This window comes from Excalfactoria chinensis, chromosome 1, assembly GCF_039878825.1.
Source record: "Excalfactoria chinensis isolate bCotChi1 chromosome 1, bCotChi1.hap2, whole genome shotgun sequence".
Lineage (NCBI taxonomy): Eukaryota > Metazoa > Chordata > Aves > Galliformes > Phasianidae > Excalfactoria > Excalfactoria chinensis.
In genome coordinates, this window is record NC_092825.1 from 72,500,240 (window position 1) to 72,515,800 (window position 15,561).

Consider the following 15,561-nt stretch of genomic DNA (forward strand, 5'->3'; position numbering starts at 1 on the left):
TGCCCAGAGCCACATCCAGCCTGGCCTTCAATACTTCCAAGGATTCCCTGCCTTTTAACAAGAAAAAGAAACTAAGTCGACAGCAACAACAACAAAAAGACTTCATTAATTTTTTTAGATCTCAGTTGTGACAAAATGTTCTGAAATAGAAGCTTCCAAACATAAACAAAATATGATCTTCTGGAATTGCACAACAAAGCACATCAAGCAATTTATTTACTCCCCCTTGGAACAAAGTGCCTTCCTAATGAAGGTAATGTGCAGGTTCCCTGCTATTTCAGCAATCCAGATCAAAATTTTCATTTCTGTTCTCAAGGGAACTCATCAGTGTTGCCACTGGAATTTCCAATAATCAAACAAGAGAGTAAACAAGATTCATAATCTAGATTTGTGTTTATTTAATTGCAGCACTGAAATACCTGTTATCTTTCCTGAAAACTGCCATGCAGTAATTGAAATCAGCAAGTTCTGTACAGAGAACTTTTTCATACATTTTAAAACACTTCAAAGTTCTGCTGCATTCTGCACAGATCTGATGGTCTTCTCTGGTGACAGTGACAGGGCCTGAGGGAATGGCATGGAGCTGGGAGGGGCAGCTGGGGGTTGGGGAAAGGGTCTGCACCAGAGGGTGGTGGGCATGGAATGGGCTGCACAGGGCTGTGAGCAAGGCCCCAAGTGTCGGAGTTCAGAGGGGCATTTGGACAGTGCCCTCAGATGCTGGGTTTGAATGTTGGGTGCTCTGTGGAGCTGGGAGTTGGACTCTATGATCTTTGTGGCTCTCCTTCTGCTCAGGATATTCTATGACATCAAATCTACACATAATCCCCCAGCAAAAAAAAAAACAAACATATTTTCAGTTAGAATATACAGAGCCCACAGTCTTGAAGGCTCAACAGAATAAAGTAAATTTAGTTGTCAGGAAGACGTGTGGATATGGAAATGTCATTCATGACAATAAAGAAAACAGAAACCAGCACAGTGACCATTTTATCTAAAGCCACAAAAAGGAAAAGTAATTTCCTTGAAACTGTTTGGGGATTGAACAGCAACATGCTTTGTAAACAATCGCTTATAACCCACTACTAACATATAATTATTTCCAGTCATGGATTAGGCAGAATTCCCATTCCTCCTAAAGAACCGGCAAGCATGATGACACGCCTTCTCACTGCCAAAAGCTGCCTACCATCTGGTATTCCCAAGGACTTGCCAAACACTGTCTTGGCATGGAAGGCTCTATCTAAATCTCCAAGAACTGCACCACAACGTGGACGAGAAGAGAGACGAGTCATGCTAACAAAAAATAAGGCCAGAGGCAGATGGGGAGGATCAAGACTTTATTTATTTGTATTGTATTGATCTGGTTTTGGTGTTGAGGTATCCTCACATGTAATGTTTTTGAGGACTCATTAAGGTAGACTACTAACAGCAGAAACAAGTCAGCTGATCCATCAGGGCTCAGATGTATTCTTCAGGCATTTCCCAGTTCAGATTCGGCTGCAGGTGGGGAAAGGACAGAGTGAGAGAGAATTCCTGGTGAAGCAATACCCAAACCCCCGGATGACTTCTCTGTGTTCTGTGGTAGCCCCTTTTGTGCCACATGAGCTCAAGCCCAGTTAAAATCTGGGAACCTACGTCACCTAAAATTGCCACGTTGCAGAAGTATAGCACACTGGGAATGGCTGGACATGTTCATTACATCCATGCTACAGAGAAGGAAGGGGAGGTGTGAGCTATTGCAGTAAATATTGTCTATCGGCATCTGGCTTTCCCACAGGATAGGAAAAAAAATAACCCAGGGCAAAGCCTGAAATTCACTGAAGACATGTGAACATTTCACCAACATGGGCTGGGAGACAGTTCCTCAGTGCACTTCTGTATCTGCAGAATGGTGAAACTGGCCTTGAGAAAGGTAGATATGCAAAGGCTAAGCACGGTGTTCTGTCCCAAGGAAGATTTTGGTCTTATCCATACAATGTGAAACACATGCAGGAAAAGACAAGTGTCTCTGTGTGACTTAAGGCATTAACATAGGCATTCACAGTCTCAGTGAATAAAATGAAATATGACATGGAGTGGCCAGCATAATTTTCCCCCTCTGTACTACGATATGACTCAAGCCTGCTGTAGGCATGGTAAAGACGAGCTCAGAGACTATATGTAGGCTGAAAAAAACTAAGGTTTGCAAAAGGCTTCCATTCAAACTAATTTGCAATAGGCCATTTGATCCTATGTACCCTACCTGTGGTGCAGGGAGCACTGTACTCCTGTATGGCAAATTCGTCTGAAAAATAGAAGTGAAGAGTAAGTGCAGGCTTGTCAGAGGTCCCTCTACCAGGAGTGCAGAGGGACAAGTGCCAGGGACAGCTGTGGGTTCGCGTAGCTCCCAGGCACCTCCATGAATCCAGCTCCCCACAGTCAGTCCCCGGGACACCCTCAGCCCCACACTTACCTGTCTCGTAGTAATCGTACACCTTCACCTGAGCTGGCTTCAGGCTCTGCACGGGGATGTCCTGCTCCACCGTGAAGGAGAAGCTCAAGGTTATGTTGCTCAGCTGGGAAAAGGAAGTGATTGGAGGCTCAGTGCCTGCTCTGTGCCTTCCCTGGTCTCTCCTGCTGTCTCCTCATTGAACGCTTGCCACTAGTGCTCTTGCTGCCAGAAGAGCACTGGGTGCTGGACGTGTGTGCATGTGAGCGTGTCCCTCAGCAGGCCTGGCTAAGGGACAAGAGGAAACCCTGGGGCCTTTCCGCACACTGGGGGAGCTCGTGTCTGGTGGGCAGGGGAAGGCTGATCTGTATGCAGGCCCAGAGGGAAAACATACTGAGGGCTGTGAGGAAGGTACCAGTACATTCTGATGTCAGCAAAAGTCAGTATAAGATTAATTCCTATTTTTATCAGTCCCAAGACAGTTTTGAGACCCACGTCTTTTGCCTTGGGTGGCCAAATGTCCCCGACGTTTGTGTTTTTCTGTCCCATCCCAGCCCCAAACAGAGACTCACCTTTTCCAGATACACTAAGACATGGTTGGTACTGAACTCTGTACGCTCAATAGCTTGGTGGTGTGCCAGCTGCAGAAACAAGACCAAATTGTTATTATACTGAGGGTGGTCTCCCCATGCTGCTTTCACAGTCCGACTGACGGGACACACTGTGGATAAAGCATCAGGAGTACTGACAGCAATGACTAGGTCTGCGCTGTGGTACTGACTCCTTGGTGCACCATTAGGCACTAATGGTCCCTTCAACAAATGATCTTCCCTTCAACAGCCTGGCAGATTAAGTACTACACAGCTCCAGCAGGGGCTGATCACTGGTCCAAACACAGCAGTGGGAGGATTCAATGACAGTACATTCTTTCAGGCTTTCTAGTTCTGCAGTATCTTATCATCTCTGCCTCTTTTCCAGGGCAACACACTTGCTCAACATCTCAGAAAGGGGCCCGAGGCTTAAACAATTACAAGACAAGCTATAAACCATAGGGTAAGATCAACAGAAGGAAAAGAGACCAGTATTGCTTTTGAATGCGATACACATGGACAATGTTTTCAGCAAGGTATCTGAACTCAGAGATAAGCCATTGTCTGTCCAAAGGAAAAAAAATGACACAGTCTGTTTCACACAGATTGACCGCGCAGTACTGGCCCCCAGTCAGGTGTGAAAGGAAAAAGTACTGCACGCACTTCACGTGTGTAGATGGCAATGGCAGGATCAAGATGATGCCAATCCTACAGCCCCCTAGTAAAGCCACAGACACCTGCAAGATGTCTTAAAAATAAAGGAGAAACTGAATGTGGTTTGGATGATAAATTGAAGGGGGCAGGTATCCTCAGACAAACAATTCACACGGGCTCCTACCTTCCTCATGGAGGACTTGGCAGGGATGAATCCCGACAGCATTTTCACATCGATAATCACCATGTTGGAGACATTGCGCTCACCTGTGTAACTAAGGAACCAAGCCACAGAGATTCAGAGCACATCGCGTCAAATCTGGGGCACTTCCACTTTTCTTGTAACACTTGACACCTCACCACTTCCTGTCGAGCCAGCACCTCCTTCTCCAGCCCATCACACTTTGCTTGTCAGCTGTGCCACCCCTCGGTAGCCCAGTTCTTAGCTCCCTGCACAGCTTCTCCCCTAGAGGACATCTGCCTCCACAGCCTCTCCTCCCAGCCCAGCTGCTTCCAGCCCACATTCCAGCAGACCTCCCTGCCCCTTCCAGACTGGCTCAGCCTGCACCTCCAGACCTCCTCCAGCTCCCTTGGCTGCTCAGGAGGGCTCAAACCAAACATAGACTCACCTGACGTTTATGCCTATATCAAAGACCTTGTGAGCCTTGGCATCCTCACATGTCTCTGGGCTCGTGTGTACATGCAGAAGGAAGGGTGCACTCTCCTGCTTGGGCTGCACGTTGTACTTCAGGCTTGTCTACAGGAGAGCCAGCAGCTGTGAGTGTGCGTGCTCAACACGTAAAAGAGATCATCATCTGCCTTCCTAGCTCTCTCCCCTTCCCCATTCTCACAGCCCCCCAACAATCAAGGCTCTTTCCCTCTTTCCCTCCCACTCCACTCTCCACACAGCTCCTCTTCTCTGGCCTCTCCTGGAGCTTTCCCTTGCACTCGTCCCCATCTCCCTTATCCCTTCTGCCCTCCCCCTGACTCCTGCCTGAGAAAGGGCTCTCCACCTAGGACAGCACTTTCCCCACCACTCTCACCTGCAGGTAGATGCATCCTTTGCCAGATGCCTCTATGCTGTACTCCCCTGGCACCTGGGGCAAAGGCATGTGCTGGAGCAGCAGCCGGTTTGAGGGATCCACGTGGAAGTCTTGCTGGAAGTCCCCTCCAGATCGCAGGGTCACTTTGGAAGCTGCTCCGCTCTTGGCATAGGTGGAAACTCCATACAGGGAGAGGGCTTGCAGAGCCACAACTGTGTCCTGCAAGAGCCAGGTCCCGACACCCATAGCCAGGTTAGCCCTGTTGGCCATTCCACATCCTGTTCTCCCACAGCCCGCCCTTTGCTGTTAGCAGGCACCCTCTACTCCCCTCCATTCTTGACTTTCTCTGACCTTAAGAGAGAAGCTGAGATGGAAAGACCAGCTTTTGCAGGCTTCCATTTTCTTCCCACATCCTCTGCACAGCAGGCACGTATTCCTGAACTTTCTGTTGTGAAACTCTGTGCAGCCTTCACCTGTTCTCCTCAGGGAAAAGCAGCAGCTGCATTCACACACCAGCTATGGTGGGAGCTCCAAACTGCAGTGTCATTTGTGTCGCTAGCATTCTCACCCACGGGGTCAAATAAGCCAGATCAAATAATCAACATACCAGTCATTCCCTGTGGTACTACCTGACATACAGCCTCTGGCCTCTTGGGAACTTGGTAGCTGCAGCAGATGCTATACTGCAGGGTACAGTCCCCGCTTGGCTTAACCTTACTGCGCTCTGGCACTCTCCTGATACTGATACGGGAGGTCACAGGGGGGAAACTGCTGCTTACCTGGGTGGAGGAGAAGCCTCCATTGGGATTCTGTTGACCAATGATCCACTTTGCAATAAGAGATGCAAATGATAGCTCCTCCTGCGAAGGTGCTGGCTGCATGGTGAGGTGAGCGAGGAGCACATAGGCTGTCATCTCCACTTCAGCAGAAGGAGCTTTGTAGCGGTAGTAGGGGAGATCAGCTTCTGGCTCTTTCCCAGGCCGCTGCCAGTGAACAGACCCATCTTCACAGGAGGCCAGGTGCATGTAGAGTAGACAGCAAGAAATTAGTAGCAGTTTCTTGCAAAGGAGTTACTGACCTGCTACTGACCAGTGGGGAGGATAGAGCCCCCAGCTTGTACCTGTCCTACAGGATGAAATGGATGAATGAATCCCTCAGAACAGAGGGGTAGGACTGGGCACCCACAGGGAGCTGTCAAACACACAACCCCTTTGCACAAGCATTTCCTCTCCCTACACTTTTCCCCATCCACAGGAGCCATCCCATGCTCCCGTTTCCCTACCAACGAAAGCCATTTTGTCAGAGGTAGAGGTAAGATCTGTGGGCTGGAAGAAAGCAGTGTCCCACCAAGAGCGCTCACCCTCTTTGATGGCTTCCTTTTCAAGCGAGCCAAGGAACGCCTTCCTCTTCTGCTCCTTCCCTGCCAGGGCAAAGGCATATGCCAGCAGTGCCTTGGTGTACACGTGGTTTTCTTTCCCATTTCCTGCCATTTCCAGGCAGAACAGAGCATTACGCACCACCGAGTGCTGTGGAGATGGAGACACTAAGACCAGGCAGCAAGACGTCATACTGAAGTCCATCTTAGAATAACAGGAACTGCATGGTACCCACGGACGCTTTACAACCCTACCACAGCGTCTGATATATATTGTACCATTGTGTTTTCCCTTCCCTCCAGGTCTGCTTCTGTACGTGACGTATGAGTAACCAAAGAGGGTTCTTTATTTTGTACCTTTCTTTTCTCTGAAATATCTTCTGACAAAGATTTTTGTCAGCAGTTCAATGATTTTGGATATTGAAAGTTTGAAGCAAGGTCTAATTCTTATGCCTATGGAAGGATTCACTGCCTGACTTACCCTGCACCATGCGTTGCATCAACACAGAAAGCCCATACAAGTCAACTAACAGGCGTGTACAATTCTGACACAAAAGGAGTTGTTTTTTGTTGTTGTTGCTGTTGTTTTTTATATGGATGTAGAAAACCTATCTGGGTCATTTCTGAAATTTGAATATTATTTAACTCACAGTTAATCCACAGAGTACTTTAAAATGAGCAAAAGCAAGATAGTCCAGAAAAGAACTTAGAAGAAGGTGAAGAAAAATGTTTGTATAAGTGACAGTATTGGACAGGGGAGGAAAGTAGAGAAAAGGTGTCGGTCCATCTTGGACTTAAAAGAGATAGAAAGCATATCCAGACAGAACTTCTTTCAAAATGTAAAGGGGCCTAATTATCTGTAGGGGTCTAGTGAGGCAGGTTAGTACCAGCTGTGACTCAGGTGACACATACAGTTACAGGCAGAGGAATCTCCAGCAGTGCGATAGTGATGTAGGCTGCCAGTGTTACCTCATTGTTCACTCCACCCTGCAGGGATACATAAAAGCAGATGCTTACTCCACATATTTTCTCATATTCATTTTTCTACCAATCTTGTGGGAATACTTTGTTCTGTATTGTAGACCCTTAGCTTGTGTCCTCCCCATTGCTGCTCATATTGTGCCACTTATGGTTTGTCTTGATTCTCCTTCTTGTCAGGGCAGTCACACAAAACGCCTTCTGGCTCCTTAGTTCTTGACACTGATACAGGAATTCCCCAGGGGCCTGTGTGCTCAAGAAGCTTAGCTGCACCCATTTGATTTAGGATCAAGTGCCAGCCTCACTAAGAACCAACTAGGCAGATATGCTACCTTCACAGCATTGTTCAGGAGCATCCCAGAACTGCGGAAGCAGCCATTCTCCTTCTGATTTTGACTGAGCCAGATCAAAGCGTCCTGGATGTGCTTTTCATCTATGAAGATGTAAGACCTGGCCTGGGCAAAAGACTTCAGGACAAAGGCTGTGAGCCTGTAAGGGAGAGAGAACAGTGAGAGGGCTTGTGCAGGCCTGCTATCCATCCCATTCGACAGAGCACATGCGCACGTCACTTGTCCAGAAGAAGGAAAATTGGCTTTGGGATCTGCAGGTCAATTAGTCAGACAAGAAGTACATCTTCGTGTCAAAGAATCTGCCCAAACCCTGCTTCTTGCCTTGGTTTCTTCTCTGCCTCTTGGCCCACATAACCCTATGATCCTGTTGCATTGCGGCTACGGTTTTGAGCACAAAGATTGCTAATCTGTATCCAAACAAATGTCTTTGAATAAATAAATAAATAAATAAAAGTAGAGTATTGCATGCCAATTAGCTCAACATCTGTAAGAGAGCAATGATCAGAATGACAAGAAAGAATCAATCCATGGAAGCTCATGGTCTGCTGGCAGGACCCTCTCTCTCCAGGTATCCATGCTTCAGGGATTTCCCAGAATTCCCAGATATGTGGATAAAGTGCAACACGTTACAAAGCAGTTATGGGAAAAACGAAACTAGGCATGTAGAGAAGCCAGTTATTCTGAGGGCACAAGTACGGTTTCAGAGACCAAAAGCAAGGTGATTAAATCATCCATTCTTACCCTTACCTAAAGCTGAAAATGCTGAAAGCTGAAATGGAATTGCCACTGCAACTCTACAGCTTTCTTTATTTGGGATGTGAAATCCCTTCTCCCTTTTTTCTTGGTTTGTTTTTGTCTGTCTTTCTTGTCCATCATAGTCCTCATAGCTGCAAGGTGGGAGGAGATGCTTCAGCTACGTAACTGGCTGATGCAGCCTCCTCCCTCATTTCAGAGGCAGCATGGGGCCTACAGCAGCTCAGAAAAGTCTGAGCTATGTAGTCTGCAGCTATGTTTCCTATTTACCATCAGGTGCTATTTGTCATAGCTGTGTAGTTGAGAAAGAGAGCACACAGAGGAGGAACAGATGATGCTGAAATCTCACCAGGTGTTCCCCACTTGGCCATATCGTGGTCCAAAGGTACTGTAAGAGCCATCTGGGTGCTTGTAGTTCATCTGCCTCTGATAACCTACAACGAGTTAAAGCAATATTCTAAGAACATCTGCTGAACAACTCAGGGGAGAAGAGAAAAGCAGCTTCATCAGCAACAGCAAAGTGGATAAACGGGTTGGTCCTGTCCTAGCAAATACACTTCCAACTCCATATACTGCTTATACTGCAACAGATGCAATACCTGCCTTTCTTCAGAAGGCAGGCAGGACACATTAACAATGGTGGAAAAGCCACTGCAGTATTTGTGGACTGCATTCCAATTCTGTTAAGGAGCAGAGAAAAGTGGATGGAATGCCGAGGAACTTTAATGCTCAAGAAACAGAGAAAAGAAAAAAGACTTGGGAAGGGCTTCCCTGGTGCACAGAAGAGATCACCTGAGTAAGAGACCAGCTGTCTTTCTGTATATGGCCAGCACCTGACAGAAGCAAGCCAGACGAGTTCTAAAAAAGTTCAGAGCAGAAGCAAAAGCCACATTAAACTCACCGCTCACTAAGTATCCGATGGCCTTGGATCTGACCTCCTCATTCAGCTGTCCTGTCTTGTTCAGATAGTCCAGGACATAGATGTTGGGTGCAAACAGGACCATGTTCTGTTCACCACAACCAAATGGCATCTGGAGTAGCTGGTGCAGGTTCTGCGTGGCGGTGCCCATGAGGTCACCTAGGGATCAGGGAATACAAGAGGGATATTAATGAAATTCAGTGTTAGCTGCTAAAATCAGAAGGATCTAAAGAAAAACGGAGGAGATGGCAGAGGAAAAATCTGTATGGATAATGATCCTGGAATAAAACATGGAACAACATCAGGGACAAAAAATTAAAAATAAAAAATTAAAAAAAAAAAAAAAAAAAAAAGGAGGGTAATAAGTCAACAGATAGGGCAAAATTAGTGAAACCTGAAACCTGAACAGAATGAGATGCAGGAAGAGGAACAAGACTAGAAGACAGAAGAGATGAAAGGCAGGAATGACGTGTGCTTGGAACCAGGAAAAGAATCTGTGTGAGAGGTAGGAGGCCAACACAGTCATGCAGATAGGCAGAAACAGCACGTTTCTTTCTCTGAGCAGATCCTTCCCAGGCAGATCACTCACCTAGCACTGAGAAATATGCTCTGCCTGAGTCTTGTACCACATCTGAGGGAAGCAACAGAGAAAACTTCTCTTTCACAGACTCTCCTGAGAGAAACAAGATGAAACAGCTTCAGTGCAGTCCCAAGCTTAATGGAAAGTGCAGGGCCTTCAGAGGATGGAACGTCAGAAAGACATAATGGAAGAGGCTTCAATGGAACATCAGAAAAGTTTCCTTTTCCCTTCATCTGTTGCTATAAACAAAGATGTCTCTGGGTCCCACGTGAAGGGTCCTGTTCTGATTATCTAGAATCATACAAGCGTCTGAGTTGGAAGGGATCTTTAAAGGTCATCTAGTCCAACTCCACTGCAACGAATAGGGACACCTACAGCTCTATCAGGTTGCTCACAGTCTGGTCTAGGCTGACCTTGAATGACTCCAGGAACGGGGCATCCACCACAGCTTTCTGGGCAGTTGTGCCAAGATAGAAGGCCAGAGAAGGTTGGTCAGCCAGGACTTGTCCTTGACGAAATGAGTAGTACTACAAGTACTACTAAAATATACTAAAGATAATTGTTGTAAGCCATATTTCATATAACAGAAAGTGAATTCAAATAAAAAAGTGCAAGCAGTAAAAGCACAAACTTCCCCATTTGTATATTTTACAAAGTTCGAACTCATTCCATAGCCCTTCATGTAAGACTCTCCCAGCAACATCTGGCATGAATAAGATTTGAAGAAATTTGAATAACGTAGCGGTTTACTCAGAGAGTGGCATCTTGTCTCATTACCCCTTAGATCCATTTGTAAAATGATATTTGTAAAATATCAGCCAATCTGGAAAACCATAGGGGCAGTGCTATCTTCTTCCTCCAGGCACGTCACCCACACAGAAACAAATGGAGAGGGCAGGGAGGGAATGACTTACCTTTTAAACAGAGCACGGAGTTCTGAACGACTTCCTTCTCAACTCCTTCAGGCTTGGGTGGGATGAAAGAAAATAAGAGAAGTGAGAAGTTACTGAGAAGGAAATACAGACAGAGGGATGCCTAACAAGGGCAGAGGAATAAGTAAGTGAAAAGTGAATGAACTGGCAGAGGAGAGACGGTCACAAACACTCCCTGCAACATAAAGAATGAACTCTAAAATATCAATCCAAATAAAACAGCCATAATCCTAAATTACTGAGAAAACAGGAAAAGGAGAGCAATAAAACTGCAAGACTGTCGGTATGCAGTGAGGCATACAGATGCAGTAAAAGGTCTGCAGCATTACAGCAAGTGCTTTTGTTAACCTCTAAAGGACTGCTCAGAAGTCGTCTGCTGTGCTACTGATCATAAGCTGCAGACACTTGAGGAAAAACATCTGCAGAGAACAGAAAAGGAAACTGGGCACTGTAATATCTGGTGATGCCACTGATACAACACAGGCAAGTATTAGTCTGTTTTATGAGAAAAGTTAAGAAAATCACACACTTCCGTCAAGCTACAGCACTTGGCATAATAATCCATAACTATAGCTGCCCCAAAAGTAATACCTCCTATTTTATAAGGTTGGCCCATTATGTTGGGATGTTGGTGGTATGGCAGTAGAGGCTGAATTTTCCCACCAGTATTCCACTGTATTTTGTTGCCTTGCAACAGAAGGCTATAGAGAAGCAATGTGACCAAATCACACCTGCCATGGAAGTGCATATGATTCAAAGGCATAGCATCTTCCTATAATAAACTATGTAGTACTGCCACAGAATGTTTCATTCCACACCAGCTTGTATCGGCCATGGAAAACAGATAAGCCATAAAATTTTAACATGTTTATGTTATAGTATCTAGAGTCTGGAGGGGGGACTGTTATTCAGGCATCTAATTCCCACAGGTACTTTGAATTCCCCACCTTCACTCTGGTACCAGACCAAAGCACTCAGCATAACAGGCAGTTTGCTTGGCTACTCGACTAGCAGAGAGACAGCACATGCTGATGGGCAAACCTACTGCATAAAGCTGTGAAGACAGTGTGCTGAAATAGGAGGTAACATGAAGCAGATATGGGGAGGGGTGAATTGGGGACTAGGAGTCCTTTTCCAGTAGGGGCTGAGGAAGTTTTAAAATACAGAGTAGAGGGAGATGTGTTGCACAACTGGTAACCTACAGACTTCATGCATTCCTGCCAAGTATAATGTAAGGCCACAGTGTCAATGACACCATGCACTCATCACGTAGAGCTCTGTTAAATGTGTCTAGCATGCTAGTCAGCTCCAGCCTTCCCCTGCCCACATCCCGCATACCTCCACCAGCAGCTGCCTGATGACTGTGTCCTTCCGCCCTTTCTCAGGGGCTTCCACTATGGTGTTTCTGCATGGCTGCTGGTTCTGCAGGGTCTCAGAACTCACCAAGAACTCCACCAGTCCTGGAGGAAACAAGTCAGTCAATCCCACCTAGCAGCACCATGCAGTGGGAGTTGCTGCCATTTCTGGGAGTTTTCAGCCTAGAGGCCCATCATGGATGGGCCAAGCTTCTTTCCTGTGCAGAAGCTTGGCTATCTGTATCAGAACGAATCCCGGAGCAGGTGAGCTGTACTGCCAACAGAACGGTGACTTTATTTTGGTGTTGTTATTCAGAACACAAGAGCACTATAGTGGTGGGACTCACCACTCCCAATGCTGTTCAGCCGTCTGCTACTCTGCATTCACACCATGACTGCTACCACAACATGCAACAACAGCAAAAGCAAATTGTGAGAGTCTCATAGGGCAACTGTCTAATCTCTGAGAGGGATGGAGCTGACAAAATGTCCTTGCCAGCCAGCAACGCCTGTAGCTTCAGCAGATGTTGCCCAAGGGCTGCAAGATTTGATGATGTTTCTTTTAGTGCTAGACATGGCCTTGGACACTGTAAGTCTACCAGGCTTAGCTTTACCTCCTGCAACACCTCAGATGATAGATATCTTCCAAGAAACTGTAGCTCTGACTTCAGGTCACAAAATGGGAGAACAGCACAGTTTTCTGTGCTGCAGTTTTCAGTCTTCTTTGACTTTTACCTAGAGATTTGGGCGTCACTATCCAAGCCACTGTTTTCCTCCCGTTTTCACAGAGACAATGAGAGTCTTCCTCCTTTTCCACTGGAGTAGCCAGAAATTGAGTAGACTGAGCCAGAATCACGCTGACCTACCATTTGTAGAGAGGTGTAATTAAGGAATGGCCTTGAGAGGAAGGGAGAACACAGAGTGCTAGGAAAAATCAGCAGTGTCTACTTCTTCTGCAGCAAAGGAGCAGGAAGCTGGAGTTGTATTCCAGCATTTCAAGCACACTGAAGGTATAGCATAAGAATTTCGGGGAGGGAGGGGCCTAAGATAAGATAAGAAAGAAGGCTAGGTGCAGGCAAAAAGTATACAAGGAGGTAGAGGTACGGAGAAGGATTTAAATCTTCCTTACTCTGATGCAGGCTGTCAGGTAGTTGAAAACAGTGGCTTTCAGTGTGAAGGCCTCACCACGCACTACAGAATAAGGAAGGGTGAGATCTACAAAGAAAGGCTGGAAGGCTCTGAGGGACACTGTTGGTGACAGGCCAAAGCCGGTGTCTGGGGACATGCAGAATGCACTGGCTTTCCATTCAGTGATGGCGTCAGGGATGGTCACATCTAGTTCAGCATTTCCCTCAGAGCTGGCAAGAGACAGAGAGCAAGGTTTCAGTTGTATTCTGGAGATCATCTATCTTTTTTCTTAGCCTAATGAACAGTAACTACTGACAGGAAATTCCTGACCAGCTGTGATAAGGGCACTGACTTTTGCACGTCCTCCCAAAACATTCATCACTTAGCATCTTTGGACAATCCCTCTATCTACAAAAATATTCCCTCACCAAAATATTGACACTTTTACTGAAGCTTAACTGTCTTCTGAGGTATTACCCCAATTCTTGTAAACACTTACTTCACCGAAACTATGTCCCAAATCCATGTTTCAGGGAAGTACTTCCGGATTGTCTCCTTGGGACTGCCAGCATCCATCCCTTTTAACATTGCGTAGTCTGAATCATCAAGGAGTTGCAATGCACTGACTATAAAATTTGTTACAGGAAAAGATGTGTCAAACTCTATTCTAATCAAGAAGGATACATTGCTTCCAGTTAGTGGTTATTCTTTGATAAAATTATAACACTGAAAGAGCAACTTGGATAATTTGATCATGAAAAAAGTCACAGATTCAAACTCTGAACTGCCTCTATTTGGAACTGAACAGAGCATTCCCTGTACTACAGTCTTAGCCTCACATCAACTCACTGGAAACGAATGTATTGTTCTTCTGTCATTTCAATATTTCTTGTTTCCTAAAGTTTCTGAGATTCAGTGGGGATTATCTACAGAGATTCAGTGGGGTTGATCAGTCTTGTTCCACTGCCAGCAAATCCAGGAACACCAAATGAGTTGGCTTGAATGAGGCCACTGAGAGTACCTTTCCGTTGCACTAAAGAAGTCAGGTGTGGAACTCACTGCCTCTAGATATTACAGTTGCATATACCTTATTAAATTTCATTTAGTGAATTGTATTTACACATGGCCAGAAACTGCAATTACAGTTATCCTTCCCTTCCCCATCTAAAATTCTTGTGAGCTGAATATTTACATCTCAAGGTACAAGCAAATAAGTAGTTCCAGAGTAGGGAGACCAATTCTGACTGTTTCATAGTGCTGTGCCTTATGAAAGGCTTTCCATCGGTCTCAGGAAACTTTACATCCTCTCATAGTGCACAGTAGTCTTAGGCCATACTCTGAAGACAGGTCTGGCATTTCGAACAAGAAGATCATGTCTGTTATGACTAGAAGGTTCCTCGAGACCAAAGAGTTTGTATTAGTAGTTGAGCTACTGTACCACAAAAATAAATGAATACAAAATCTTACAACCTAGTTATTTAGGGAAAATGGAAAAAAACAGTCACTTAGGAAAAAAAGTAATATGTTTCTTTCTGTCTTTGCAGTCACTGAAGCAGCAAAGAAGTGAAATGGCCTACACAGACTCTTAAAATCATATGAATGGGAGTACTGAAAACAGAATAAAGTTTTCCCACCCTCAGCGCAACATATCAGCACACAAATTCATATCGCCTCCTCATCATCTAATTTTGCCACAGTAATTTCCCTAGTTATTGTTGGAATGTAACTACCTAGAAGTAGAGACTGTCATTGTTTAGATTTCTATAGGTGAACCCTGATTTGGTGGAACAAAGTCTATACTTCATGCTTGGCAGTCCATCCAGTGTAGATGGATGGTCTTAGTTTCTATGGGATCATTGCTATAAAGCCTAGCACATCTCTACAGTACACAGTCTTATCCAGACATATCTGTTTAGGTGGGGATAAGGTGTATCAGTTTCGTATTTCAGGACTGAATCCAGAAGGAAGTGAGCCTGAATTAAGCTGACATATCTTAGTGCGGAATTTGATTGTTCTAGTGTAATTAATATTCAAAGAAGTAGAGGAGAAGAAGGAAGCATGGTAAATTTTAGGTAGTTGTCTAGAGATAAAATGAAACAGGTCTACTTACTAGAGCCACTGTAACTCCTTTCCATCATATGTGCTGTGTAATGCTGGCAGACTTCAGGTTTATGTATCTTGTTGCTAGTGAAGACTTTTAAGCCCAGCAGCTGTTAAACAAAAAGAAAAAAACAATAAAGAAGCAAATAAGCTTTTGAAATTAAACTATTTATAATATGTCAAACATAGATGTATCTACAATTAGTCAGAACAGTAAAGGCTCATATATAGATGCTAAGTAGGCTGGTTCAACCCACATTATTGAAGCTTTATCATGATATATTCATCCAAAGGCTAAATCCTGACATGATTGGATGAAAAACTTATAAGACCATAGTCTACCTTGGGTATACCTATCTTGGTGAAAATGATATGT

General features: G+C 45.2%; 1 protein-coding gene across 2 annotated transcripts in view; it reads right to left on the reverse strand.

Moving 5' to 3' along the window:
• Nucleotides 1–1,318: 1,318 nt before the first annotated feature.
• LOC140259633 (alpha-2-macroglobulin-like) overlaps nucleotides 1,319–15,561 on the reverse strand; it is a 42,190-nt gene continuing 27,947 nt past the window's right edge. For both annotated transcript variants that reach the window (XM_072351175.1, XM_072351263.1), the window contains exons 17-36: nucleotides 15,196–15,295; nucleotides 13,585–13,711; nucleotides 13,087–13,315; nucleotides 12,693–12,819; nucleotides 11,941–12,062; nucleotides 10,585–10,636; nucleotides 9,680–9,763; nucleotides 9,073–9,249; nucleotides 8,521–8,605; nucleotides 7,401–7,557; nucleotides 7,003–7,077; nucleotides 6,076–6,241; nucleotides 5,495–5,718; nucleotides 4,716–4,934; nucleotides 4,302–4,429; nucleotides 3,857–3,947; nucleotides 3,001–3,069; nucleotides 2,453–2,555; nucleotides 2,243–2,284; nucleotides 1,319–1,497 (exon numbers count right to left, since the gene is read on the reverse strand). In XM_072351175.1, the coding sequence (XP_072207276.1) occupies nucleotides 1,472–1,497; nucleotides 2,243–2,284; nucleotides 2,453–2,555; nucleotides 3,001–3,069; nucleotides 3,857–3,947; nucleotides 4,302–4,429; nucleotides 4,716–4,934; nucleotides 5,495–5,718; nucleotides 6,076–6,241; nucleotides 7,003–7,077; nucleotides 7,401–7,557; nucleotides 8,521–8,605; nucleotides 9,073–9,249; nucleotides 9,680–9,763; nucleotides 10,585–10,636; nucleotides 11,941–12,062; nucleotides 12,693–12,819; nucleotides 13,087–13,315; nucleotides 13,585–13,711; nucleotides 15,196–15,295 (2,403 nt within the window). In that variant the 3' untranslated portion in view covers nucleotides 1,319–1,471. The remainder of the gene's footprint in view (nucleotides 1,498–2,242; nucleotides 2,285–2,452; nucleotides 2,556–3,000; nucleotides 3,070–3,856; nucleotides 3,948–4,301; nucleotides 4,430–4,715; nucleotides 4,935–5,494; nucleotides 5,719–6,075; nucleotides 6,242–7,002; nucleotides 7,078–7,400; nucleotides 7,558–8,520; nucleotides 8,606–9,072; nucleotides 9,250–9,679; nucleotides 9,764–10,584; nucleotides 10,637–11,940; nucleotides 12,063–12,692; nucleotides 12,820–13,086; nucleotides 13,316–13,584; nucleotides 13,712–15,195; nucleotides 15,296–15,561) is intronic.